Source organism: Melozone crissalis, unplaced genomic scaffold (assembly GCF_028551555.1).
Source record: "Melozone crissalis strain CALT ecotype California unplaced genomic scaffold, PUWL_Pcris_2 ptg000007l_1, whole genome shotgun sequence".
Classification (NCBI taxonomy): Eukaryota; Metazoa; Chordata; class Aves; order Passeriformes; family Passerellidae; genus Melozone; species Melozone crissalis.
The window spans coordinates 7,712,078-7,738,668 of NW_026535785.1; the positions used below are offsets into that span (position 1 = coordinate 7,712,078).

The window sequence follows — 26,591 nt, forward strand, 5'->3', positions numbered from 1 at the left end:
TAGAGCAGAGCATAAAAATGAGGATGATAGTTCAGCCTGTCTAAATCACTATAAAGACAGGGCAACATTAGGAAGCCAACTGGAAGTGTTTGAGATGTGCTACAGCTGAGCTGGGGCTTTCCAAGGACAGTGGCTTAGATGAAGCAGTTTCTGTGCCAGCAAGTCAGCAGTCATTGTTTCCTCCTGTATTCTGTAAAATGAGATGATCCTGGGTAATTCCCTGGGGTGTATTAAGCTATTTTATGCTAAGGGTGTGGTTGGAGCCCTCATCCAAGAGAAGCCCAGTTGCTCTGCCCTGGGACCTCTGTAGTGGAACTCTGACCTGGCCTTCCCCAGCCTTTCAGTGGCTGAATTGGAGAAAGGGAAGTCAGCTTTCTGCCCCAATAAGCAATTCCTTTTTAAATGTCCTTGGAAATAATCTTTACTGATGGTGGTGTTGATTTATTTTTGCCTTCTTGCTTTTGTACTGTTTTCATGCTGTGCTTTTGCTTGTTGCATATGTCTCATATCACTGCAGCCAGGGGATTTGCCATGTCTCATCTGGTGCCTCATTATTTACCTGCTGTACTGCATGATTCAATTAAGTGAAATGATTTTAAAGTGTTATTCTGGAAGGCTGTGTCTCTTTGAAGCAGATTCCTCTTGTGAATGGCCCTAAATGAACTGGGATGGAGAGGGGTGAAGGGAGGCTTTGTTGTGGGGTACAGCAGCACCTGCCAGGGAAAACACAGTGGGTGTTTTGCTGCATTGCTTGCCTGGTGGGAAATGGGTTAGTGCCAGCTGAAATTATTTCTGTGCCTCTCCTGCAGCCACATAGAACTGAAGCCAAAAGCCTGACCTTCACTATCAGTGGGGAGGAGCATCTGCCCTGGGTGAGGGTCCTGTGCCCAGACCTTTGTAATGTAGAGAGGACCCTGTGCTGTGCTGCAAGAGGCACCTGCTGGGGGATGCAGAGAAACTCCCTCTGCTCCTCTGTAACAATGGCATTGTGTCTGTCCATGCAAGGACCTGCTCAGGGAATGTCCTGGTCTGGGAACCAATGCTTGTCCCATGAAGGAGCGATCCCCCAAAATATGGCAGACTTGGGAACAGGTCTCAGAAATTCTTTTTAAGCAAGTGACTGACTTCTGTTCTCCAGGAAGGGAGTTCTGCTTGGAAATATGATTTTCTGACCAGTCTGTGCTCTTCAGCTAAGCACAAAACAGGAAAGGTGGTGGGGGGTTTTCTGCCCTGTCTCTCAACTCACATTTTGTTCTCGTGGGCATGTGTGATGTCCCAGTTTCATTAGACTGTATTTGATCCCTGTTTACTACATTTTAATTAAACTTGGTTGTGGTTTAATTACATTCTGCTCATTATGTTCAGTACCTTGTTTTCTTTTTTTCTGTCTGATTTTACTTGACCTTTGTGCTAAGTGTTGTGTTTGTAGCAGGGAGACATGCTGGGTTCCCCGTGCTGGACCAGTGGCACTGGGCTGTCAATCCATGTGCCATCCTGTACTCACACCTGTGTCATTGTGCTCTGTGTTCCCTTTCCTCAGTTTATTTTGAGGACTTTTGTGGGGGAAAAAAAATTAACAATGAAGTGTGACCATCCAGAGAGGGAAAGCATGTGCCCTGCTTTCGACTTGGCCAAGCAGCGGCCACATACTAGACATGGTTTTCTTTCTTGGGCTTTTTGTCCCCTAAGCTTTTCTTATGGAAGTTTTGCAGGGTTTCCTCCTTTCCTTCCTACTTGTAGGAAGCATTTTGTTCTTCTAGACATGGTAGGTTTAGTCGTGGGGGATTATCGCCTCATCAGTGGACTCTCTGAGGTGTTCACTGCATGTGGGACGGTACCAGCCTGAACACAGGCAGCCCTTGAACCCATAGCCTGCCAACAGAGGCCAAAATCCATCTTTGGCTCAGCTTTCCACATGGGCAGGAGCTGGCTGGAAGGAGATGGAATGAGAGTTGTGAAGCGGTCAGGCTGGGGAAGGATTGTCTCTCTCAGACATCCTGGCTGGCTGTCCAGCACTGCTGGCAGTTGGGGAGCATTATCCTGATCTCCGTGGTTCGGGACAGCACCTCAGACAAACGCTCTGTGCTGTGACAGCAGCACCACCTTGTCGTAGGACGTGGCTTGTAGTTACAGTGAGCAGAAAAAGAGAGCGCTCTCCAGCTGTGGTGAATCCAGGTTCATTGGGTCCCAAAAAAACCAACAGCTGAAGAGAAAGTCAGGGAGGCTGCAACAGCTTATAAGGAGGGAGTGAGACAGGGGAGGAGTCGATCCTCTGGCAAATAGAGTTTCAGAGGGGAGTGGGATACAAAAGATTGACTTAGAGAGAACCTCAATGGGGATAACTTGAGGGTGGGGCCCCAGCCCCTGTTCCACTCATTCGATGCTCTAGCTGGAAGTTTCTAGAGAGAAGGGTGGGAGCGCCAAGTGACAGACAGGGCACCAGGGAGGGATTTGAGAAAGAATATATTAGTCTCCAAGGCAACTGGGGAGGAGTTGGGATAACTGGCAGCACAAGGGAGGGAGGAGAGAACCAGGGTAGAACCATTACATAAAAAGGAGAAACGCAACAGTCCGACTTGTACAAACACAACAGAGTTGGGCATTGGCCCCACAGAAAAGGCTCCGTGATGTGGAAGAGGCATCTTCTGTTCCTACCTCTCTCTATCAAACATCAGATAAATCCACAATGAGGTGCACATTCTTGGTACAGCTGCTCACCACATCAGTCCCTTTTGCTGACAATCCTGCCCTTGCCAGTAATTCCTGTTTAGTCTGGACTCTCAGGTTCTCCCAAGGTACAATATCTCCATGCTGGGTGTGCCAAGTGCTCCACAGGGAGCTTGAAATGAGATGTCCTGATCACCTTCAAAAGGCATCCTGTGAAGTGTGAGGTGGCCAGATGTGCTGGCACAAGAGGGGGAATCCTTTGGGAAGGAGATGTTTGGACAGGCACAACCAATCTGTCTGTGCCACAAGCTGAAGTGCTGCAGCCTGCACCAGTACCACCGCACCCTGAGGCTCAACCCTCACCCGCTGAGGAACACCAGGGCACTCGGTCCAAGTATTTCACTGGCACTTGAGGGGAATTTCAATAGGTACAGCTGGGGACACTTACTAACATCTACCGGTGTGTCTGTGTGGGTGCATGTGCGAGTTCAATTTAAACACTTAATAGATAATTGAGTGACTGTTACGGTTACAGCAAAGTCTGTCGAATGACTTGGTAAATGTTAAATTAATCAGTGATTAAGTGCTGCTAGATCCTTTTAGACATCAGCCTGTGGCCAGGTCCGGGACTGTGCCCCTCGGGCTGTGCTGGCCAAGGCGTCTCTGGCTAATGACGCTGCCGTTAATGAGGCGCGGTTAATGAGTGGGTGCCGCGTGTCTCCGCGCCGCGCGGGGGCGCTGTGCGGCGCGCCGGGGTCACGTGTGCGCGGCTGCCGGCTGGGGTCACGTGGCCGCCGGTGGCGGCGGCGGGGCCATGAACGCGGAGCGGGACCTGTCGCCGCTGACGCCCGGCGTGGTGCGGGCGCTCACCGACAAACTCTACGAGAAGAGGAAGGTGGCGGCCCTGGAGATAGAGAAGTGAGCGGCGGGAGGCTCCGGGAACCGGGAGGGCAGCGGGAATGAGGGCGGTGCCGGTGCGGGCGGCCCCGGTGCTGGGTCAGGGAGCCCGGCCCGGTGCCCCGGGAAGGGCGGGGAGGGGTGTTGCGGTGCTGGGGCTGCCTGCGGCCCCGGCGTGGCGGGAGCCAGCCCGTGATGCTTGGGCGGGTCCAGCCGTGCAGCGGGAGGCGGGAGGGAGCGGCCCGGCTGCCCGGTGGGAGCGGGCACTGCGGGGATGGCGGGCACCCCGCGGTACCGGGGCTGCTGGCCTGGCACCCTGCGGGCAGGGGCTACGGTGACGCGGTGACCCTGTCGGGGACAGCGCCGTGGGCGGTGCTCGGGCAGCAGGGATCTTTCCCAGAGCTGCTCCCTGTCTGCCTGCCCCGTCCCACCGGGCACCGAAACTTATCCCGAGTGTGCCAGCTCCTGGTGCTCGTGAGGACCCGCTGGCTCCCGGTGCATCCCAGGAGCCCCTGACAGAAGGCTCGTTCTGGCCGTGGGTGCCCGGTGCGAGGTGAATACGTGAGTGGCATCCCTGTAGGAGTTCCTTGGAAATGTACTGCTTGCTCTATTGGGACGCATGTAGAGTGCTGGTGCCTCTCCCCCGAGGGCTCACCCAGACTTGTCCCGTTCTGGGTCCTGGCTAGAGCCATGGGAAGGGTTACTGTCACCCCTGGCCATCGGGTGTTGCCCTTGGTTCTTCCTGCACAGCTGCTGTTCCAGCAGATCGGGGCCTTCCTTTTGGATCATGCCAAGGTCTGCGGGCACCTTCTGGTGTGGCCATGCCCCTTGGTGTTCCTTGTACGCGTTCCTTGCCTGTCTTTTCACCCTCGCTGTGCTGGTCTGGGTGCCGTGCTTGGCCACAGCTTTCCCTGGGAAGGACTGTGTCCTCTCTGGGCACTGCCAGAGAGCTCAGCTCCTGCAGGAGATCTGAAACATCGCCTCAGGGTGCAGCCCTGCACAGGGCTGGGGGCGATGGGCCAAACTGGTGGGTGAGTTTTGGGTGGGAGATGTGGCCATGGTGAGCCTGCAAGGCCAGCAGTCAGTTATATGGGGATGGAGTTGCTGTGCTGAGTTCAGCGGGGATGTGATGTGGGAACTGCCTGCCTTGAACACGGAGGGTGCTGTGTGAGAAGTCCAGAGAAAAATGGCACCTGGGACAAGGGGAGTGTGTGCTGTGGTTCAAACCCAACCCAGCAAGCCCCTTCTGCTCTTTGGTGTGTCTAGTTATCTCTCATTTTCTCTCTTTGTTATAGGAATGATTTATTGTGGGTGGATTGCAGTGTTGCATGGTGGGGTTCTTGCAGTGTCCTCATAACTCCAGCCTCAGGAGTACTTGAGTAACTTCTTTGCTGCATTGTGAGGGGTGATACTCTGTGCCTTATCCAAGCAGCTCTGCTTCAGCTTACTCTGCCCCAGGATTAAGGGTTTATGCTGGCCTTGCACCAACCAAAGTCTGCTTTGGGGTCAGGCAGTTCATCCGATCAAGCTGGAAGTACAACTTGGGAAGAGTGTGAGAAGGAAAAAGGCAAGGGCCAACCTTTTCTACAGATTTCACAGGTGTAGTTCATCCAAAAGCCATCATAGAATGGCCCCAACAGCATCACTTCCATGTCCATGGCATCAAGCCAGGAGGGACTTGCTGCCTCTTTACTCAGGAACCGCCTCCTCCTTCAGCTGATAATGCAGGAAGAGCTCCTGATGCTTGCAGGCTCTGATGCTGCACTCTTTGCCTCATTAATTTAATCTTGAGTCCTTTAAACTCATGAAGGAAGTTTGTAAGCTTACTCCTGTTTAAACAAAGCTGCGTCTGTAAAATGTAGGTAGTAAAATGATCACCCCAGTGGTCTGTCATGCTCAAGCTCAGTGTGTTTCTCTTCTTAGAGCAGGACTGGAAATGGAGCCATTATCTCTAAAGCAGTCTGTGAATGTGGATCAGGCTGTAACTGTTGAAGAATTTGGCTTTGGATTAGGGAGAGTGAGGGAGGGACTGCCTGGTATCCCCAGGGCAAAAGGGAGCAGCTGCTTTGCACAGAGTGAGATGAGAATAGAGCTGGTGTTTGTAATTTTGAGGAGGGAAAGTTCATAAACATCTTCTATAATGGTTTTCGTGGATTATAAAGTGCGAGATTCACATAGTGCCAAAGAAACCCTCTGTGGAGTTAGGCAGTGAAAGCTTTCACACCTTTTTTGGCAGTTAAGGTAAAGATGCTTACTTAGGCAAGTTTTTGAGGTGCCTAAATCTGCATTATGGATAGGAATACAAGCAAAAAGGAGGAAAAGAGCACTGCATTGGCCGGGAATCGAACCCGGGCCTCCCGCGTGGCAGGCGAGAATTCTACCACTGAACCACCAATGCTCCTGCTGCCTGGACCCCTGCCTGCACCAGAGCCTGCCCTGCTGCCTGTGCCCCTGTCTACACCCCTGCCTGGCCAGGAGCTCTGCCAACAGTAGACTGAGGCTGAAGGGCTGGGTGGGCAAGCTGGAACTTGGAAGCAGTTCCGTAGGCAGGAGCAGGGATATGGGTTTCTTCATCCACAGCTGATGTGTTAATTATCGCTGGATAATGAGCTGCAAGTTCCTAGGGAGAAGCAGGTATTGTATATGGAAGCTGTGTTGGCTTTTTGTTAAATATCGGGCTATTTAAGAATATATTGAAATATACTGTTAGTAGTAAAGTTAAATATATGGGGCATTAACTAAAGCACTGCCACCCTATGGGTGGCAGGAAGGGTTCAAAACCATGGCACTGTGTGTAGGCCTGGTGGGCAGCAATTCATTGCCAAGCCACCAGCTGGGATGAGTTCCCATCCTGTGCCATGCTGGGGGTAAACGACCCTGATAACCTGCTGTGTTGGAGAGGGTGTTTGAAGACCTGGTCACTTCTGTGCAAGCACACAGCTGCACTGGGTTGGCCCTTGAGAGCACAGCATGGGCTGAGAGTTTATGAACATGTTGGAGGCTGCAGGCTGGAGCAGCAGGAGGGCAGGGAGCTGCTGGTGGATTTGAGTGGAGAGGAGGGGAGAGCTCTGGTTTCACTTTTTGGTTCCTTAAGGATTCCCCATTTCAGTACTGCTTTTTCAGATGCTTTTTGTGAAAGTCCCTGAAAGTCCCTGTCTCCATCACCAAGCCCCTCAATGTTTGTTTCAGCCAGAACCTAAACCTCCCTGTGTGCCTCCCCGTTCTCTCCCCAGGCTGGTACGAGAGTTTGTGGCTCAGAACAACACATCCCAGATCAAGCACGTGATCCAGATCCTGTCCCAGGAGTTTGCGCTCTCCCAGCACCCCCACAGCCGGAAGGGAGGACTCATTGGCCTCGCTGCTTGCTCCATTGCCCTGGGCAAGGTAGGTATGGTGGGGTTTTTGGTTTGTGCAGGTTGTGGTGAGAGAACAGCAGCTCCTCTTGGGCCAGTGTGGTAGGAAGAGTCAGGCTGGTGGCCCTGCAGCTCCCTCCCTGCATTGCAGCCTACAACTGCCTTGTGTTGGAGTTTCCCCAGCACACACAGCCACACACCCTCTGGGCCCAGGAGCACCTTCTGGTCTGAGTTACACCTTGGCAGCTGCCTAGGTGTGGTTAAAGGGCTCCTGTCCCTCTTCAGTTTCCAGCAGTAGGACTAGACGTAGCAGGTTGGGTGCTAGTTTGTGTTAAAAAAGCTGACAAGAGTTGCAGCCCTTCCATCTCCTGCTGTGCCCTGCTGACACTGGCCCACACAGAAATCCATCCCTGGCTCCCTCTGCCCTGAAGGCAGGAGATGAGGCAGATACCCAGAAAACCTGATTGCTCTCACTGTACCTGAATAACAACATTCAGTAATAAATTTTAAAATTCATTAGTAAATCCTGCCCAGCATAGGTGCACCAAAGCCATCACAAGCCTGAGTATTTGCAGTTCCAGGGCAGCACCATCCCTTCCCCCTGTCTGTGGCATGGTCCTTAGCTAAGCAGTGTCGTGGTGCCCCCAGGACTCTGGGCTGTACCTGAAGGAGCTGATTGAGCCGGTGCTGACGTGTTTCAACGATGCTGACAGTCGCCTGCGGTACTACGCCTGCGAGGCTCTCTACAACATTGTCAAGGTGGCCAGGGGCTCTGTCCTCCCACACTTCAATGTGCTCTTTGATGGCCTCAGCAAGGTAAGAAGCTTCCTCTTAACCCCCAGGTGCTTTTTGAGGACTAGTCGTCATCATCTCCAAGTCAAACCAAGTTGTCCGAGGTTTTCTTTCCAAGCAAACTGGTTTACTTTGACCCAGACAGGTCTGAAGCACAGAATCACAGAATATTCTGAGTTGGAAGGGACCCACAAGGATCAGCAAAATGAGCAGTTTCTACACAGTAGCCACTGGTACTGTGGGTATGAAGTTGACTGTAAGATACCTTGTTGTCTGTCCTCACCTCCAGGATGTATTCTCCTGCTCCTTGTTGAATGGTATTAGAAAATGAGCCTGAGAGAGCTGCTGCAGGCAAAGTGGCTCTGCAGCACTTTGGCTTTGTTGGGTGTGTAGTGTCAAAACTTTGTCTGTGTGTGTCTGCCTTTGCAGATTTTCATGGTAACCTGCATTTCTCTGGTCTTTGAGAGTGTGACTGCTGGTCCATGAAAACCTGCATAGCTTGGGAAGGTGATGTGTGCTTGGTCTCCCCCTTAGGGGAGAAGTCTCTCAGGAGAATTTTTTGGCACCTAATAAGAAGTTGGAGATAAAGGGACTTCTGTATGTCTCTCCTTGTATTGTGAAAGGAGAGTAACAGTCCTGTGAGCCCACTGGGAGCTGTGCTGCAGAGCAGGGGGCAGGCCTGGGACCCACTGTTGCAATGTTTCTTTGTTTCTGTCTTTCACAGCTGGCTGCTGATCCTGACCCAAATGTTAAAAGTGGCTCTGAGCTCCTTGATCGGCTCCTCAAGGTATTTTTGCTCTCCAAGAGTCCTTGGTGCAAGCTGGTGCCATGTCCTGGCTGGGAACATGTCAGTCCCCAAGGCTGCAGCTGCTAAAGCCATCCCACCTCTGTCCTGTGGTTGCTGTAAAAACATTTTTTCTCTCATTGACTGCAGCCTCTTCAGTCAAGGCTCTGGTGGCCTTCTCAGGCAGCTGGGTGGAGAGGTTGGTGGGTTAACGCAGTGCCTTGTGTGCATTCAGCTCATGGGAGCTGGTGGAAGCAAGGTTTGAGTCTGAGGGTTGCAGTGCTGTGCCAGGCAGCAGGAGAGCTGTTCCTCTGCTCTCTCCCTTGCCTGAGGGAGTCATGATGTGAGTGGAGCTTCTGTTACTACTTCAGGCTGTGGGCTTGGTTCCCGTTCCTGTTCTGCCTGCTGATGGGCTTTTACTGCCATAGACCTCCCATTTCCTTTTCTGCTGCTGTTCAGAGGTGAGCAGCTTCCTGCCAGGCCCTGCCCTTGCTCCTTGTTATCACACCAGTCTGCTGCTGCAAACCTTCCTGTTGGGAGATCTGCTCCACTACACCAAGGCCAGGGACGCGGCTGTGCAGCAAAATCTACCAAGCGTGTGGAAAGAGCTGTAAAGGGAAGTCAGGAGACTCTCCCACCACATCCACGTGGCTGCATCAGAAGTGCTTGCTCATGTGTGCAGCACAGCACTGAGGCATGAATTAGAGAAGCTTCCCATCTTCCTGTTCAGCCAGGCTGGCGCACAGCAGGCAGGAGCATCCCTGTGTGGGTCGTGCTCAGCATTAGTCTCTGCCTGAGGGGGATTGCCAGCTCATTGCCTGGATAAACTGCATGATTCCTTCTCCCCAGGTCTCCTGACCTGCAGACTCATGCTTGTCATCTTTTTCCTGTCACATGGCTTAAAAAGACTGGGCTAGGGTTGCTGCATGCTGCCAGTCATTCTAACACCCTCTGCTTGGGCTCTGCAGGATATCGTGACAGAGAGCAACCAGTTCGACCTGGTGGGCTTCATCCCACTGCTGCGGGAGAGGATTTACTCCAACAACCAGTACGCCCGCCAGTTCATCATATCCTGGGTAGGTGCACGGGGTGCTCTGTGTGCCACTCCGAACTCCATCAGCTTCCCATGTCCAGGGAAACTGCAGATATCCATGGCAATGTGTGAGCTCAGGCTCCTGGATTTATTTGGGCTGGTTTTTAAGTCAGCAGTTTTTTTACCTGCTTCTTTAAAAAGTCCTACTCCCTGTCACCTTGTTGTTGCAGTGGCAGGGACATGATACTTCTGCCAGCCTGTTCAGAGCATGGCACACCAAGTTACAAAGTACGCTCCAAATGTTGCTTGTATAAATGGACATAGTGTGCTCTAGAGGTTACAGTTTCCCAAGGGATGGTGCTAGGCTGCTTTCCATCATGCAGAGGTGATGGAGGGATGTTGCTCTCCAGGAGGCAAGGGAACTCCACTTGCTTTCTCCTTTCTGTGGTGTCTTGGCAGTCATTCCTGATCCCTGCTTTGTTTAGCAGAGCTGTGATTGGAAATGCAGCACTGCTGCAGGCTGATTGCTTGCTTGCTGTGCTAGTTCAGCTGCTTCCCAGGATGGACAACTCCACAGTGCCCTCTTTTCCTTCCCCCTATCCCACACAGCTCAGCTCTGAATTCCTCAGTATCCTGCCAGATTTGGGCTGGTGATGTTGGTCAGCATCTTGAAAACTCTTCTTTTGTATTCCTCTCTGATCTAGATCCTGGTCTTAGAGTCTGTGCCTGATATCAACCTCTTGGATTACCTTCCAGAAATCCTAGATGGACTCTTCCAGATCCTGGGAGACAACAGCAAGGATATACGGAAAATGTGAGTGTGGAGGCTGGCTGGTTGCAAGGACTGTGTCGTGTTTGCTGTTCACCCATCACTTTCTCTATTGATTTCCAACTCTTGTGTGTAACTGCAGTGAAGCTCCATGTGTGTGGTGAGGGACAAATTGGCTTGGGCAGTGGATCACATTGTCCTTGGCAAGGGTCTCCCCTGTCCCATGGTCGTGGAGGATGCCCTACTCTCTGCTGGGGGTCAAACTGTTTTGGCTTGGTCGAGTTGTTGCCTTCCCAGCACCTGATTTCAGAGCCACAGAGTCTCATGTGTGGTTCTGGGATGGGGATGAGCTCTCTGAAGAAACTTGCAGCATAAGAAACTTTCTTGGCAAGGTAGAGCTCCAGCCCAGCATCTCCTGGCTGGAGAAGAGAAGCAAGGATTGGGATCTTGCTCCACAGATACACTGCTGGTCCCAAGACAGAGGCATTTTGAAGTGCAGGAATGTCTGCGTGTTCTCAGGGAAGTCAAAGGACTTGGCACTTTGTGCTAGGAGAGAGTGACTGGACTGGTTTTGTAAGGCATAAGTAAGTGGTGACACTGGCCTGGGTCTATCCTGCAAAGCCTTTCTGGATCCTCCCTATATCTTTTTTTTCCCAGCATCCCCATGTCAAGGAACAAGCACTGAAAGCTTTGGGTACCATCTGCCCCACTGCTCCTCATCCCAGGCACCTCCATATCCACAGAACCTGGGTGGCTGTGGGGGGCTCTGTGCTGCCATCACCTCTGTCCTTGCACCTGTGTGCAGTCTCTGCTGTGGGGCAGGGTGAACTTGTCAGCTTCATCTTTCCTGCCCCTGCCTCTGTGCAAAGACACTTCTGCTATGCCACCAGCACCCCTCCATGTGCACCTGGAGAAGACAGTCTCCATAAGGTCTCCCTAATTGCTCTGAGGCCATCAAGTGCTAACCAGTTGCTCTGCCTCTCCACAGGTGTGAGGTGGCTCTTGGGGAATTCCTCAAGGAGATCAAGAAGAATCCCTCCAGTGTGAAGTTTGCAGAAATGGCCAATATCCTGGTGATCCACTGTCAGGCAGCAGGTGAGTGCACAGGACCAGGCAGTAGCACCAGCCTCCTGGTTTGTGGGGCTGACTGTAGATTCAGGCCAGTTTTCCAGCAGGCTCTTCACCAGCTTAGCTGCTCACCTTTTTTTGTCACTGTTCATGGAAATCCTGCTGAAAGGAGGTTACAGGCAGCTCTCCTGTAGCTGGCACAACTGCTTTTGTATTGCAGATTCCCCAGCCAGAACACAGATCTGGCATCATCCAAAATGGAGATGCCTAAAAAATATTTGGCAGCTGTGGATATCCAGCACTTCTGGGAGGATCTCCTTTAGGTCTTACTGTAACCTCTGGTGGCACTTGGTGCATAGGTCAGAGTGATAAGGATGTGTGTGGGCTCTGTGCCAGTGCTGCACTGTAGCTCCCTTGGGTCTGCTGTGTAGGCAGAGAGTTACAGCTGCAGCTGGATATGTTTCCTGAGAAGGATCTTCTTCCCAGGTTTTGCCCATTGCAGTCTTTAAATGTTGCTGAATGGGAGTGGGTTTCCTCAGAGATAGAAAAGTATAGATAGATTGATTGCTCTTGATTAAACTAACTCCCAATGAATTTATACTGTTTAAGCTTAAAATCTGGCCTTGCATCTGCAGAGTGCCATGGCAGTGGTGCCTCTTCCAGAATTTAGGGAGGTTGTTAAAACCCCACCTCTAGGAATGATGCTAGACCCAGACACACAGCTGCAGTGAGTATGACTGAAGAAATATCTTCATGCATTGGGAAGCTTGAGAGAATACTTGTAAATGAGGAAACCTGCATTATGGGTTGAACTGGGTTAACTGAAACCTAATGATTGTATTTCATCTCAAGCTCACTGAAAGTTCAGATCTCACTGATCTCTGGAACTAAACTGTCTCAGATGAGCTTCTCTCGGGATGGAGCAGAGGCAGCTCCTTGCTTGCAGGTGGTCCTTGGCCTGTGGAGCCCGTGCTGCCCTTTCCCTCACCTTTGCTTGTCTGGTGTGTTGCAGATGACGTGATCCAGCTGACAGCCATGTGCTGGATGCGGGAGTTCATCCAGCTGGCCGGCCGGGTGATGCTGCCGTACTCCTCAGGGATCCTGACGGCCGTCCTGCCGTGTCTGTCCTACGACGACCGCAAGAAGAGTATCCTTGTAGCTCAGAGCTGCTCCCCTTCCATTCCTGCTGCAGAAACCCTCAGGGAAACGCCTGTTCCACTGCCTGCTTCCTGCCCTTGGGGTGCAGGTCCAGGAAAAGTTCTCCCACCAAGTGCTAACACCCACAGTGCCCTTTGGATGTGAGGGGGCTTGCAGTGGCTGGGCTAGGGCAGCTCTGATGGGGCTGCAGTGGCTTCTCCATGGCCAGCACCTGCCCACGTGTGGGACTGCATGTTCCTTACACTGCCTTCACTCAGACATCAAGGAGGTGGCAAACGTGTGCAACCAGAGCCTGATGAAGCTGGTCATCCCAGAGGATGATGAAATGGATGAGGCCAAGCCATCAATGACTGTACCAGCAGAGCCCACCTCAGAGGAGTCCCTCTCCAGGCCAGAGGCAGTCACTGCTGGTGAGTCCCAGTTGGTCTGGGCCAGTAGAGGTGTAAGGAAGGTTGAGGGAATGTTCTCAAAAGAAGTTCTTGAGTTGGTTTGGTGTCCTGAAGCTGCTTAGAGTACATGGGACCTCTGTGCTTTATTTGGAAACATGTTGCATAGATGATCCTCTGGTGAGACAGACACACTTGTTGAAGGCTCCATGAGAGGGTCATTGGTCTGACCTGGAGCCCAGGTGGTGCTGCATTGCTGCATGCCCTGGTGAGCATCCCCATCCTCTCACCATGCTCCCCTTCAACTTAGTCATCAAGTTGACCTGAAAAAGATAATTTCTAGGTTGGGAGCAGGCATCATGACCCAGAGAAGTGCTCAGAGAGCTGTGTTAGTCTTGGGAGAGCATCAGCATGTTCATGGAGGAGGATGTGTGTAGTGGGGAAGGGTAGAGAACAGAAAGGAGAAGAATTTTGGATCATTTCCAGATTCATGGTGCTCTCCAGACCATCTTGCAGGTATTGTCCCAGTCCTAAAATTTCCAGAACATAAAAGGTGCGAGTTTGCAAATGGGATGGGAGACCTGAAGGAGTGTTCACGTGAAAGAAACAAAGTGGTGCCCATGAATCAATGCTTGGGAACAGCAGTGGTGTTTGCCCTCCAACATCCCTTGGATGCTGTGATCTTGGCATAAACATTTCGTCTGTCACAACACATCTTTGTTGTCTAGGTGTGTGAAATATGTGTTAATGTGTAAATCTCAAGGGCTCATCTTTGAGTTCTTCTAAAGCTGTGCCTTCAGTCCAGTGCTCTCCTGTAACACGCCCACCAGGGCTTTTGGAAAATCCTGCCGTGAGAGGGAGCAGGAGGATGGGATGAAGACTGGAGGATTTCCTTGTCCGACAGCAGCAGTGGAAGGCGGGGAAGCCGGGGGCTGCTGGGGGAGCTGCCCGGGCAGGGTGTGGTGGCAGTGGGGGCGTGGGCAGCAGTTGGGATGGCAGGAGCACGCTGCAGGCGCGGGGAGGTGCAGACAGGACAGCATTGGTGGTTCAGTGGTAGAATTCTCGCCTGCCACGCGGGAGGCCCGGGTTCGATTCCCGGCCAATGCAAGTTGCTTTTTCCTTCTGGTTTTTATGTGTAACGTGGACCCAGGCACATCCAAATATCAGTCTAAATAAGCATCTTAGTCTTCAACAAAGGTTCAAAAGCTTTCATTACCTACCTCTGTACAGTTTTTTTTACTAGAAGAGATAAAGCAGAAAAATTTACTGCCGTAGCACAGCAGTATTGTATCTCTTGCATTAAAATCTATCACAGAAGACTTTTAAAAGATCAACAGAAAGCTTAATTGCTTTATTTTGAACTCCTCTGGTATCAAATTGCACCTTGAAGCAGTCAGGATCAGATAAAATTCTGATGCCTTTCTATGAGAAACTCAGCTCTGTTCCTTGGGTGTGCTGATGTGGTGATGTTGCTTGTGTGAGTAGAGGCTGTTGGCACAAGGGGGCACAAAGAGTCAAGTTCATCTTGTAATGCTTTGTCACCGTGCTTGTGAGACCCAGTTTTAGCATGGAGCAGAGGTTGGAAAGCTGTTTGAGTCACTTGGCTTTGGCCTGGAGTCAGGCTATGGCCAAGTGGAGATTTCCTGAGTTGAATTCTACCTTCTCTATGCATGTGGTATATTCAGGAATTGAAATCAGGAGTCAAAGGCAGCTCTGTAGCCCTGAGCTACTTCTTTGAGAATGGTTGGGACCATCGGCAGGATGTGTCTGGGTCTCTCTTACAGAGGAGGGGACTCAGTTTGGGGCAGTGGTCTGAAGCTGTGCCCATCTGTATTTTGCTGGGGAAGTGCAGTTCTGTACCAGCTTGTCTGGCAGCAGAGAAGGGCTTGACAAGGAGAGTGAAATGCTCACTGCAGGCAGAAGGGTAGAAGGGTTCCCTTGGGTCCCTGGACCCTCAGACAAGGACTGGTGATATCTTTGAGGAAGGTCATGCAGCTCTCCAGCCTCTCAATCCTGCTGTCTACCTTCCCCATCACCCCACTAGCTGTGTCTCCTCTTTTTCTGCCCTCAGGTTCTCTGGATGCATCTGGTGACTCCAGCAACAGTGGTGTCTTCACAGTAACCAGGTATGGTCTGTTTGTTGCTTCAGAGGGGCTTGAGAAGAAGGGAAGGCTTCTTGGGGTACAGATAATGACTGAGAGGCTGGGCTGGGAGGCATTTGGGGTCTCTTGGGTCCCAGTAGGGTGGATGACTGGGGATGCTCTAGCAGCTGACTGCTTGTCTCTGATGTATTTACACCAAAATGTCTTGACTGTATGATGAACTGAGGTTTTTCTTCCCTGAAGAGCCTGACCCTTTCCATGCTGCTGTCTTGGCAGCCTACCACAGCCCAGGTCTGTGGGGCTGTACCTAGGGCTGAGCAGGTCTTGGCCTCCTGCCAGCCTTTTGTGGCGTTTGTCAGCCCTGCCCAGCACGATTTCCCCTGCAAATAACTTTCTTCCCATCCAGCTATCTGAACTGGGGGACAAATCCATCTGTTCTAATAGCTTTCCTTTCCTCCTGCTGCCTGCAATTCCTTTACTCAGAGGCAGTGATTTCCAACACTTTCATTGTGCTGATGCTTATTTTTATTTGTTGTTGTGATCCCCAAAATAGGATTGCCTTGCTTTAGCTGCATCCTACCAGCGTGATGCCCATCACAATACATCCAGAGCAGTGCAAGCATCAGCTTTTCAAGTTGATGGTCTGTACTCTCTGTTCCTTTTTTGCATTTCTGCACAGCCCAGCTACTCCTTGATCTTAATGATGTCCTTAATTTCTTTCTCTCTTGGAAGTACAGGTCATTTCATTGGCACCTGAATGTTGCTTTATGGTAGTTAAATTATTTTCCCTGACTTTTTTGTGGTTGGTGTGTCCTGACCCTGCTCAACCCTTGAAGTTTAGCAAGTGCAGAAGTGGATGTGCATAGGGCTGAAATGGGGAGCTGGGTGGGGAAAGAAAAAGAAGAGGTGTTGAGTCAGGAGGACAAGTGATAGCCATGGCTCTGTGCTGAAGATCTTGTACATGAGGGAGAGAAGGAGTGAAAACTGAAGAGGGTCAGAAGCAGGGAGAGCTGGGCTGACTTGTCCCAGTGTCACTGAGAGCTGGAAGGAAAACAGCTGCTCGAGCTGAAATGTTCTGTCAGCAACTCAACCACCAGGGAAAACCATCTGGGACAGAAGGCAAGACCCTCCATATCTTTAAGAGACCTGGCTTTGCAGAGGGACTTTTTCCTGAGCCCTCCTTTGCCCTTTTCAACAGGAGACTCCAGGCTTCACCATGGGGTTTACCTGCCCTGTGTGACCTCTCTGCGGGTCCAGTGTTGGCACCTGAATAATTTTCATCGCTGCATCGGTTGTGGGGGACTGACAGGGGATTGGGGGAGGGCTGTACACGGCTGACAGGAGCCCTGGACATCTGCCTGGTGCTCCATGCATTGCTCAGGCTGTGTGGCTTGGCTGGAGCTGGAGGAAGGCGGGAGCTGGCACCCGTGGCCCTCAGCAGCCATAACTCACACCGGGGAGCGGCAGCTGCCGCACGCTGAATGCCCACTGGGTGTCAAGGCAGGACTGCAGGACGCCGCTGTGTTGCTGGGAAAAGCTGGAAAGCCTGCAAGCAGAGGAAGTTGCAGCTGCCTTTTAAGATGAAGTCACTCTGCTTCTGTTTTTGTTCTTTCCCCCCCCTCCCCCAGCGATCCAGTGAGGGAGCATGGCTGGGCGCCAGGCATGCAGCTCTCACGCCCCCTTCCCCTGCCCTCCCCAGCTGGCTGCAGGGGGACAGTGCTGCTGCAGCAGGGGAGGGAGGACCTTGGTCAGTGGGGGCAGAGGAGATCATGGCCTGGTGTCTGCAGAGGGCCGTGTTCTGGGAAGATGGCATCCTGGAAGATGGCAAGGCCTGACTGCTCAACACATGGATGCTGGGCACATTCCTGTGGCCACAAACTGACACACGCAATCCCCTTGCTCCTAAATTGTGTTTAAAAATTCTTCCCAAGTGTTTGCCAGCTTTACTTGGGGGAGTTTCCTGGTGGCATCCACTAGGAGATGGAGACTGTGTGTGTGCCAAGACAGAATCTGGCTGCTGGGAGAGCCTGGCTATGCGGGACTGGAGGAGTTTTGGGGTTCCCCATCCACATGGAGGCCCCACTTCTAGCTTCTGCAAAAAGTGTCACTAGAAGTGGACCAGAGCCACGTTTCAAAGGCACTGGGTCCTTTTCATGGCCTGGCTGAGCATGCTGCTGCTGTGTTAGCTGGTGTGAGGCTGGATCAGGAAGGGGAGGTGGAAGCATGGCTGCTGGAGCAGAGCCCGGGCTTCCTTCCGTTGGTCTGAGCTGCCACAGGAGAAGATCCAGATGTCTGTCCTGCGTCAGTGGGCCAAAACAGCTGGAAAGTGCTTTTTAGGCTCTTGTAACTGCATTGGTGTTTCAAAACAAAACCTGGACAGTTTGAGACAAATTCCTGATGGTGCTACTGGGCAGAGGGTCGGGCACAGCTGGAAGCTGTCAGTGTTAGTCTGTCTGCATGATGGGACAAGGTTGATGGGATCACAGTTCCTCACCAAACTAGATAAGGGACATGAATCTCCAAGAAGAGCCTTTGTGATACTTCCTGGGGCAAGGAAATCTTCTTGCCTTAGGTGGTGGTCAGTAGCACATGGACATGTAAAGTTGTGTGTTGCTCTGCAGAAGGGGCAAGTGGCTGCCACGTGGCTGAACTGCCCAAGCCTGCAATTAAACCAGGGTTTTAAATGTGGTAGTTAGTGCTTCCTACAAAGCTAAAATAACTGCTGCTTCTCTCATGCTGGAAGTTGCTGTACCCCCATGCCCAGAGCCTGATGCACCTTGAAAGTCCATCTGGGGAGCTCATGGAGGTGGGAATACTTTGGTGGAGGATAGAAATGGTGTTGTGTGCTCTGCAGCACCCAGGGGATGGTTAGCTGAAAACAGCATGATGGCTTGCTTTTAGCTAAGGCATCAAGCCTGCCTTGGAATCCATTCTCCAGCACCTTGTTTTGCACAGCTTTTAGATCCAGAGTGGCTCTTCCTGGCCCTTCTCTCCAGCCTGGAGTGAGGAGATGGCTTCCCTTTGCTGCTCCCACTTCATGCTTGGGTGGGTGAGCTGGAGGGCAACCCCAGGCACACTGCCCCAGCCCTTGTCACAGTGATCTCCAGCTTGTTGGACTGGATGCCTCTGCCTAGACCTTGGCCTCATCGCTTCCCTGGGAGATCTTGGAAACTGCAGTAAGCAGAAGGAAGCCAAGAGCACTGAAATGAGAGCAATGAAGGACAAGAAAGTGACAGCTTGTGGGACCAATAGCAGAGAGATGCTATTTATCTCCTGGCCACTGGCTCGAGCCCATTGAGCAGCACAGCTGCCAGCCTGTATGGGAGCTGCCCTTGTGACTTGGACCACAGTGAAAGAACCTGGATATTTCCACCCTTGGCAAGGCCATTTTGCTGGGCTTGCCTAAAGGCTGGATCCTGGCCTGGACCTTAACCTTGTCTGAAAATGGGGTCAGGAAAGCAGCTGGACCAGGCAGGAGGCCAGGAGAAAGATGACAGCTCAGACATTGGCAGAGAAAAGGTGACTGCTGAGGAGAGAGAAGGCAAAAGCCCTTGAAGAAAGGGGAGAAGTGAGAAAATCCATTGATAAAGGACATGGAGTGAAAAACATTGCTGTGGGCTGAATGTAGTGGGAAAGTAAGCTCAGTCCCCATGCTGAAGGTGCTTTCTGAAATGGGAGATGTGCTGTGGGATGTGTCTTCTGCCTCACCACTGAGCTTGAGCAAAGACTCCCAGTGTTCACAGGTGAGAGCCTGGCACAGCCCCCACCATTGCTCAGTTTGCCCTGAAAGCTGTTCTCACTGTCACAGGCGAGCAGCGGGGGCGGTGCCAGGGCCAGGCTCATCCTCAGCAGGAGAATCTGGGGTAGTGGGTTACATGGAAGTGATTGCATCTGACATCTGCCCTGCCGCAGATGCCGGCGCTGGGAGCGGCGTGGCAGGCCCAGGGGATCACATGGATGCAATGCCATCGCTGCTGCTCCCTCTGCCTGGGGATTAGGGAGAGCCAGGCTGAGCTGCCAGCCCTGCTCTGGAGCTGCAGCAGCGCTCAGCTGCTGCCATAACCCCTGCAAAGCGGGGTAGCCCGTGACAGTCTGGTGCTGCTCTATCCCAGAGGATTGGTGAGAGGTTTTTAGCCCAATTTCCCATGTTCATCAGACCTCTCTCTCCTTTCACGGTGGTGCCTGGGTTTTGTGCTGAGTAAAGGAGCTGCTTGTCCACCAGCAACCCCCCTAGAAGGTTTATCTGAGCAGCTGTGGACAGAGGGTAGCTGGTGAGGAGCTTTTCCCAGCTGCAATCCCTCCTAGTGGGAGCTGAGCCCAGCAGAGCCACAGGGCAGTGGTACACAGTGTGGCTGGGGGTGCCTGGCTCCAGGTCAGCCTGGTGCTCCCAGCCACCTCTGGGGTCTGCTCAGGTGGGTTTTGCCTTGAGCCACCCAGGCTCTACCCAGGTACTGCAGTGATGGAAAAGGGGTTTTCACGAGTGATTTTGGCACAAACCAGATTGGAAATTGCTCGTAGAAGCAAGATTCTACTGTGCTGTTAGAAGTCCAGCATCAGCAGACAGCAGTGCTGTGGCAACCCATGGCACCCTGCATCCTGCCCACTTACTTCACAGGAGCTGGTGGGATGTGACAGCATCGAAGCCACCTCCAAACTGCCCAGCTTCGGGCACCAGTTCTCTGTGCTGTCCTTTTGGCCTCTTGCTTCTGAAAACATGCATTACCCTGAGGTTTCTTTTTCCCCATCCTGTGCAGGCAATGTGTATATTTGGTGTGGAGGTGTTACTGGGTCAAGGTTTCATTCTCCTCTCCATCTGAAGCCCTGTGCTGTAGCATGGCAGGCTATGCAGCTGCCATGGGAGATGGTTTTGTAGGAAAACCAAATACAGTGTTCATTCAGGCTGGCTGAAGTGAGCTGGGATGCTGCTCCTTTGGACATCTCTCCCAAACTCCTCATGCTCTGGGTCCCTCCTTCCCCTCAGTTCCGTGTGTCTGAGCATTTTGCCCTCGGCTGTTGTTTTCAACATCAAAGTGAAATGCAATTTGCAGCCCCCAGCATCTGTTACGTGAGGCAGATCAAGCAGTCAGATCCCCCAGGGCTCTGAGGGGCTGCAGCCTCCTCGTCTCGCCCTTACAACGTGTGTCCTGGGCAAGATCAAATCCTATTAAGCCACAGCTCTACTTGCAAATTATACCATGAGAAATCTGCCCCTTAGGATTTCTTATCAAGCAAGATGCATGGCAGCTCTGTGCAGGCTGGAAAAATCAGCAAGAGCCTGGTCCAGCCTTGAATAATTCAGTACTTTGGGTACAAGAGGTGTGACATGGCTCTTGAGTGCAGCCTCCCCTTGGTGGTCTTCTCCAACCATCTTGATTCTAAGCATTATCTCTCCTTAAATGAGTCTCTTGGGACAAGTGCTTCTCATATTTTTGCTGTCAAGGAGGTGGGAAACCGTCAGGTAGATTTTGGGATCACAGTCAGCCATAAAAATGCTGTATCATGACAATTTCTGTGTTGGGATCACCTGTCCCAGTGCAGGTCCCAGCTATTAGGGAAAAACCTGGGAGACCAAGAGCTAAGAGTCTGCAGCAGCTGTCCATTTCTAACAGAGGCAATGTCATGGTGAACTAAGCAAGTTAATTCCTTTCATACCTTGTTTATGATGAAGGGTTATCCTGATATTTCGGGAAGGCTTTTGGGAAGCTAGATGAAGGTGTCAAGGCAGGGCTGCAGCAGAGATCTGCATCCCAAACTCACTGTCAGATGGGGCAGTGAGATCTGCAGGTCTCAGCACAAATCCACTGGGATCCGTGGAACCTGGATGCCTTCATCAGCTTGGAGTTGAATACACATGGGTTAATGTTCTCTGAAAGTGTTTGAGCTGGTCAGCCTTGAGGTGGATTCTGAGTGTATTTTATGGATCTCCAATCTTTGAACCCCAAATCTGGCAGCTGCACTATGGACCAGTTTCTCACACAGCCATGCTACTGTTTTCATTTAGAGTGATGCCTTCTTATGTGTAGGTACCAGCTGCTTTGGGAAAAGTGGTCACACTCAAAGCACTGAAGACTTCTGTTGCTTCCAAAGCATTATAAGAAAGGAGAGTGACTGTTCATAGGTAGATAGGACAAGGGGGAACAGTTTTGAACTAGGAGAGATTTAGGTTAAATGTTAGGGAGAAACTCTTTACTCACAAAATGGTGAGGCACTGGCATGGTTTTCACAGAGCAGTTGTGGATGCCCCATTTCTGGAAATGTTCAAGGCCTGGCTGGACTAGCAACCTGATCTAGTGAGGGTTTGAGCTGAGGTGTTTGATGCATCCTCTGGAGTGTTGTGGACTTCCCCACCATGGGAGGAATGAGTTGGATGTTACACTGAACCAGCCTGTCTTCTTTCCATGCAGCTGTGAGAGGGTACAGGTGACCCTGAACCTGGATGGGATAGTTCAGGTGCTGGACTACCACCTTAGTGATACATCCATTGGGATGATGACCAGAATTGCAGTCCTGAAATGGCTTTACCACTTGTACATCAAAACTCCTCGTAAGGTAAGTTGGGGACTCAGCATTCAGCTGGGCTTGTCAGCTCCCAGCCTGTCCCATTACCTTGATACCAGTGCAAATTGTCATTGTCTTGGTAGTTTTGCAAATGTGTGTCCACCTGCCTTTTCTGAGAAGGCTTTGGCTGCCAGATACCTTTGAGGAATCAGAGCTCTCCAGCTCAGATGGAAAGTGCTGGTGAAGCTCTTGGCAGCCTCCCTCAGGGCAGGTGTCCTGTGGCTGGGCATGACCAGGCCTGTAGGACTGATGCCACCCATCCTTGTGCTTCCAGATGTTCCGACACACCGACAGCCTCTTCCCCATCTTGCTGCGGACCCTCTCAGATGAGTCAGATGAGGTAGGTGCTGCAAAAATCCTGGAAACTTACTGTCTCCAGATCCAGCTGGGATTTGGGTTTTCTGGTGGGACTGAGGTATTTTGTGAGGCTTGGCCAGTGTTGACACTGAGGGGTTTTACCCTGTTGGCCAAACTGAAGAAGACCCAATGCAGAGCCTGCAGGTACTTGCCCAGCTGAAAACCCTGCTGTCTTGGGGATTCTCTGATGTATAAACTTTGTTCTCCATCTCTGAGAGCTGATCCTTCAAAGCAGCTCCTAAGAATCCTTTTTGCCTGCCTGGGAAGGCAGATGGGGCATCACCCATGGGACGGGGGTCATGGTAAGATCCTTGTTGAGTGGGAGTTGTGGTGCTTTCCAACAACTCTGTAAAGATGCAAGGGGGATTGTGTCCAAGCTGGCAGTGCCAAATCCATATTCATGGGACATTTAAGCAGCACCCACTGCTTGGACAGCAACAGCAGCATTGCCTGGCAGGGCTGCAATAAATGCCCAGTGGCATCAGGTTGGATGGGAACCACTCAGCTTGGAAGTGAGCAAGGATAATCAGGCAGCAACCTGAGCCAGCTTGCTCTGCTGTTGAGGTCTTCATCTCCCACCTCCCAAGGTGCTGCACCATTTTCCTGCTTCCTTGTCTTGCTTCTTCACCCCTCTTCTCTGGTTCCAGTCATCCAGTTTTGGTGGTGTTGTTGTCTTATCCCCCTGTAAGTTGTTCCCTGGAGCATTTCAGTGCTTGGAGTGAGAGGCCAGCAGCATGGCCCACAGCTGGCCCAGGCACTGGTGGAGCCTCCACCATCAGCTGGATCCTCTTGCCCAGAACTGCAAATGATCCTGGCTGGTTTCTCATCCCAGACCTTCCTCATGGAATAAAAATCACACGCTGTTCTGTGCATTACATGCTCAGAGCACCAAACCCCAATCCTGCAATAAATCCCATGTGTGAGGGGTCGTTAAGAGAGGAGGGAAGGGAATGAGCAAGCAAGGGAATGACTTGCAAAGGCAAGCAACTGCCTGGCCATTTTCCATCCCCTGCTGCTTACAATGCAGACCTTTCCAAAAGAGTCCCCGAGCACACATCTGCCTTTGCAACGCTCTAGAAAGCCTGCATCTTGCAGATAGTCTCTCCAGCTTGGCAGGAGATCTCTGTGAGTCATGTTGCAATTACACTGCTTATTAATATTTGAAAAAAACAGTGAAGAAAGGACCCTGGTGGTGCATTTCCTCCATGTGACATAACTGGGAATGGCTCAAAAGTAATTTTAAGCTGATTTATTTAATCCTGGCATCTATTTATTTAAATGTTTGGAGGTGGCTTTTTTTTTTTTGGTAAGGAAATCCATAGACGAGTCAATCCATTAAACACCGCCACTCAGCTGGCTGTCAACCAGATTTGCTGCTTTCTGCAGAGGAAGTAGAAATGACTGAAATAGTAGGGAGGTTTTGAGCTGGACATTCTTGGGAGTGATGAGGACACTCTGAGCTAACTGACCTGCTATGTCAGTGCCTGTTAGGAAAGGGGATGTGGGGTGCTTGATTAGGCAGTGCGGTATTTGTGTGCGCAGTCATACTGTCCCATGTCACCTGCAGGCTGTGACCCTCCCCAGAAGCTCCTGGATAACAGCCTGGGGATCACCTAGTCAGCATGGGGACCTAAACATCAGCTCTGTTGGGGAAGCATCTCCCTCCTCTTTTCAGATAGGGCTGCGCACATTGTGTGGTGTAGCATGAGGTGTACACACATCCTCAGAGGGTTTTTGTGCTTTGTCCTGTGATGCTGCCCTCCCCAGCAGCAGTGTCAGTATCATCTTTATTCCCAACAAGGTTGAGCATCCTTCTGTAGTGCCTAGAGTTCTCCTGGCTCCTGTACACAGTTTGGAGGCTACCTGTCATTCTGCTGATGTGCCCTGGAGCAGTTGTTTGTCACCAGCTCATCACCAAAGGACAATCTGGCTTCAGAGGGTCAGTGCTAGTCTGTGCATCAGACTGAAAGACTGTACTCAGGCACCTTATTTTTAAGGTCTTGTCTTGCTGAGCTGCTCTCAGTCTCTCTCTGCATTGCCATAAATAATCAAGCTCAAAGCAAAGGAAGACTCATGCTGGATGGAGCCAGATCCATGCCCCTTACGTTCTCACCCCTGTTTTTGTCATTCAAGTAGCACAGGGTGTTGCACCACCTCCACTGTGCTGAACAGGGGCCAGTAACTCATGATGCATCTGCAGTGTCCTGAGTCATCTCTGTCATCTCTCCTATTCCCCTTCCTACCCAATTCTCCTGTGCCAGTAAAGAAATGGTCAAGAGACCTCGTTAAGATTCACAAAGGCAGCACAGAGAAGTTGGAGCAGAGCTGAAGCAGGCAGTTCCCTTTGATATGTAGACAAGTCAGGATCCAGGATTCCTCTCTGTCAGATGCTGTGCTGCTGCACTGCGTCACGTCATGCTGCTTCCTGTGCTTTCCTGACAGGGAGATGTTCTGTCCTGCCTTTGAGACCTGGTTTTGAAGGCAATCTATGAAAGCCCTGCTTAAAATTTGATGTGCTTGAAAACTTCCTTACAAGATGTAACTGAATCCTGCTGGGAGTGGGTTTTTCTGCACTATCTGCTTGCTGCCCTGGTTGAAAAACTGATGTTAGGAAGGATGAAAAGTTAGGAGATGCTGTTTGGGAGCAGTGAGTGGGACCTTTCCACCTGCAGGCTTAAGGCACCACTGCTGAAAAGAAGACACATTCTTCAAATTGCCTCCTTCTGCAAGTTCATGGTGCAAAGGCAGCTTTGGATGTAGTCTCGCAGTTCCCTGGATTCTGAATGGACCCAGGCACTGAGCTGAAGTGAACACAACAGGAGCTGAGGCATCTCTGAGAAAACTGCAAAGCAGTGACGCTACTCAGTTTCTTTCTTTGCTGTTTTCCTTTTTCCGGCTCCAGAATGGAATGGTTTCTTTATGGCTGAACATGTTCCTGTTTGCTTATCTGCTCCCCTCAATCTTGTTGGGGGTTGAAAGTTGTGCTGGGACTTTTGTCTGAGTCATGCAGGAATGACGCATGAGGTGGAGCTGGTGTCTGATGTGAAGCAGGATAGACTCTGGCTTCCTCAACTCTGCTAACATGAAAACCTGCCCAGTGGCTGGGCAAGGCTTCCTTCAGAAGTCTCCTCAAGAGTTGGTGACCTTCTCTATGGAGAGTGAGCTAAGCCTTGGCTGCTGCTGAGTTTGGAGGGCAGGTTTAGATGAGTTACTAAGAAGAAATTCTTCCATGTGAGGATGGTGAGACCCTGGCATGGGTTGCTGAGAGAATCTGTGGCTGCCCCATCCATTAAAGTGTTCAGGTTGGATGGGGCTCTGAGCAACCTTATCTAGCAGAATTTGTCCCTGCCAATGGCAGGGGGGTTGGAACCAGATGGTCTTTAAAGGTCCCTTCTAACCCAAACCATTATGTGATTCTGTGATGCACTTGGACCTCTCCATGACCCTCAAGCCAACTTCCCACAAGAAGCTGAAACGTTCTGCCCTCTCTTGGGTTTCCACTATTAAGCTAGAAGAGAAGAAAACCCTGGGGTGGTGGTGCACTGATAGTCATCTCTTTCCTTTGCGTGTCCTGCTGCCGTGTCTCACTGCTGCACTGCAGGGTTTCTAGGCCAGGTCTGTGCCCTGCTCTGAGCTCTGTTGTCACACTGAATCCTGGCAAACTTCTCCTGTCACACCCAATCCCAGTACAATGACACTGAACAAAGGCTTGTGCCAGAGCAAGTAGCTGTCTTAGTGTGGCTTGGTTTGGAGCTTTGCCCTGTTGGGTTTAGAGCCATTATCCTCCAGCTCCTGGCCTTTCACCTGCCACAGCTGAAATATTGTGGCCTGGTGCAAAGCAGAGGTGTAAGCTAAAGACTGCAAAGAGGAGAACTGCAATATATGTATGCCTGACTTTATTTAAACTTTTTTTGGTGGTAAAGCTTCTCTGGAGGGAGGCTCAAAGTTATGAGGTACTGAAGCAAGGAGGCAACTGGTTTTCAAGAGAGACCCTGAGGGTGAGCTTAGGACTGAAATGGGGTATAAAGAAATGTGTTCCAGTCAGATAGTGGAAAATGCAGTTAGCCTAGTTTGCCATAAGTGGAAGCAGCTTGTAAGCAGAAGTGGGGTGATGCTTTCTCAGTGGACTCAAGACCACCTGGTTTAACAATAATCTATGTGCTGCATCCTGCAGAAATAGGAAGTTTCTTTGTAGGGATTATGATCCATAGGGAGCTTCTTGGCTTAGCCCCAGTTTCAGACCACAATTTCCTAACTTACATATACACATGTATATGCAGTTTATGTGTACAGTGAGCAACTGGGGTAAACTGGCAATCTGGGCTTGAGGTGGTGCTTGTAGCATTCCTGGGTGAAGTTATGGAGCAGACTAAAACCACAGAAAACCTGTCTGCCATGGAGGACAGGCAATCTCTGTCCTGGGAAGCTGACTCAGAGAGGGTCTAGGGTGGGATGGAGATGTAGGATGCAAGATTTGGTGAGCTGGGCTTTGGGTGCCTGGTTCCCTGTGTGCAGAGGGAGGTGGTGGGTGGGAGACAGCAAATAAAAGCGAGCCCTTTGCCTGTCATGAGCTCTAGGACTGTGGGTGTTGAGTTAAAGGGTTTGCAGGCATCCAGCCTCCCACAGCATGGCCTGAAGGGCTTTTCCAGCCCCATCCACCAGCTGGA

The 26,591-nt window shown here is 51.3% G+C and overlaps 1 protein-coding gene and 2 non-coding genes across 3 annotated transcripts in view; 2 read left to right on the top strand and 1 right to left on the bottom strand.

Moving 5' to 3' along the window:
* The first annotated feature begins 3,450 nt into the window (after positions 1 to 3,450).
* Positions 3,451 to 26,591, top strand: part of VAC14 (VAC14 component of PIKFYVE complex) — a 58,749-nt gene continuing 35,608 nt past the window's right edge. Inside the window, exons 1-12 of the mRNA XM_054296303.1 lie at positions 3,451 to 3,585; positions 6,798 to 6,948; positions 7,566 to 7,733; positions 8,434 to 8,496; positions 9,462 to 9,569; positions 10,231 to 10,340; positions 11,284 to 11,390; positions 12,376 to 12,510; positions 12,779 to 12,931; positions 14,979 to 15,033; positions 21,414 to 21,558; positions 21,842 to 21,907. Coding sequence (XP_054152278.1) covers positions 3,482 to 3,585; positions 6,798 to 6,948; positions 7,566 to 7,733; positions 8,434 to 8,496; positions 9,462 to 9,569; positions 10,231 to 10,340; positions 11,284 to 11,390; positions 12,376 to 12,510; positions 12,779 to 12,931; positions 14,979 to 15,033; positions 21,414 to 21,558; positions 21,842 to 21,907 — 1,365 coding nt within the window. The 5' untranslated portion in view covers positions 3,451 to 3,481. The remainder of the gene's footprint in view (positions 3,586 to 6,797; positions 6,949 to 7,565; positions 7,734 to 8,433; positions 8,497 to 9,461; positions 9,570 to 10,230; positions 10,341 to 11,283; positions 11,391 to 12,375; positions 12,511 to 12,778; positions 12,932 to 14,978; positions 15,034 to 21,413; positions 21,559 to 21,841; positions 21,908 to 26,591) is intronic.
* TRNAG-GCC (transfer RNA glycine (anticodon GCC)) lies at positions 5,892 to 5,962 on the bottom strand. The gene has a single exon. It is a non-coding gene; the product is annotated as a tRNA-Gly (tRNA).
* TRNAG-GCC (transfer RNA glycine (anticodon GCC)) lies at positions 13,944 to 14,014 on the top strand. The gene has a single exon. It is a non-coding gene; the product is annotated as a tRNA-Gly (tRNA).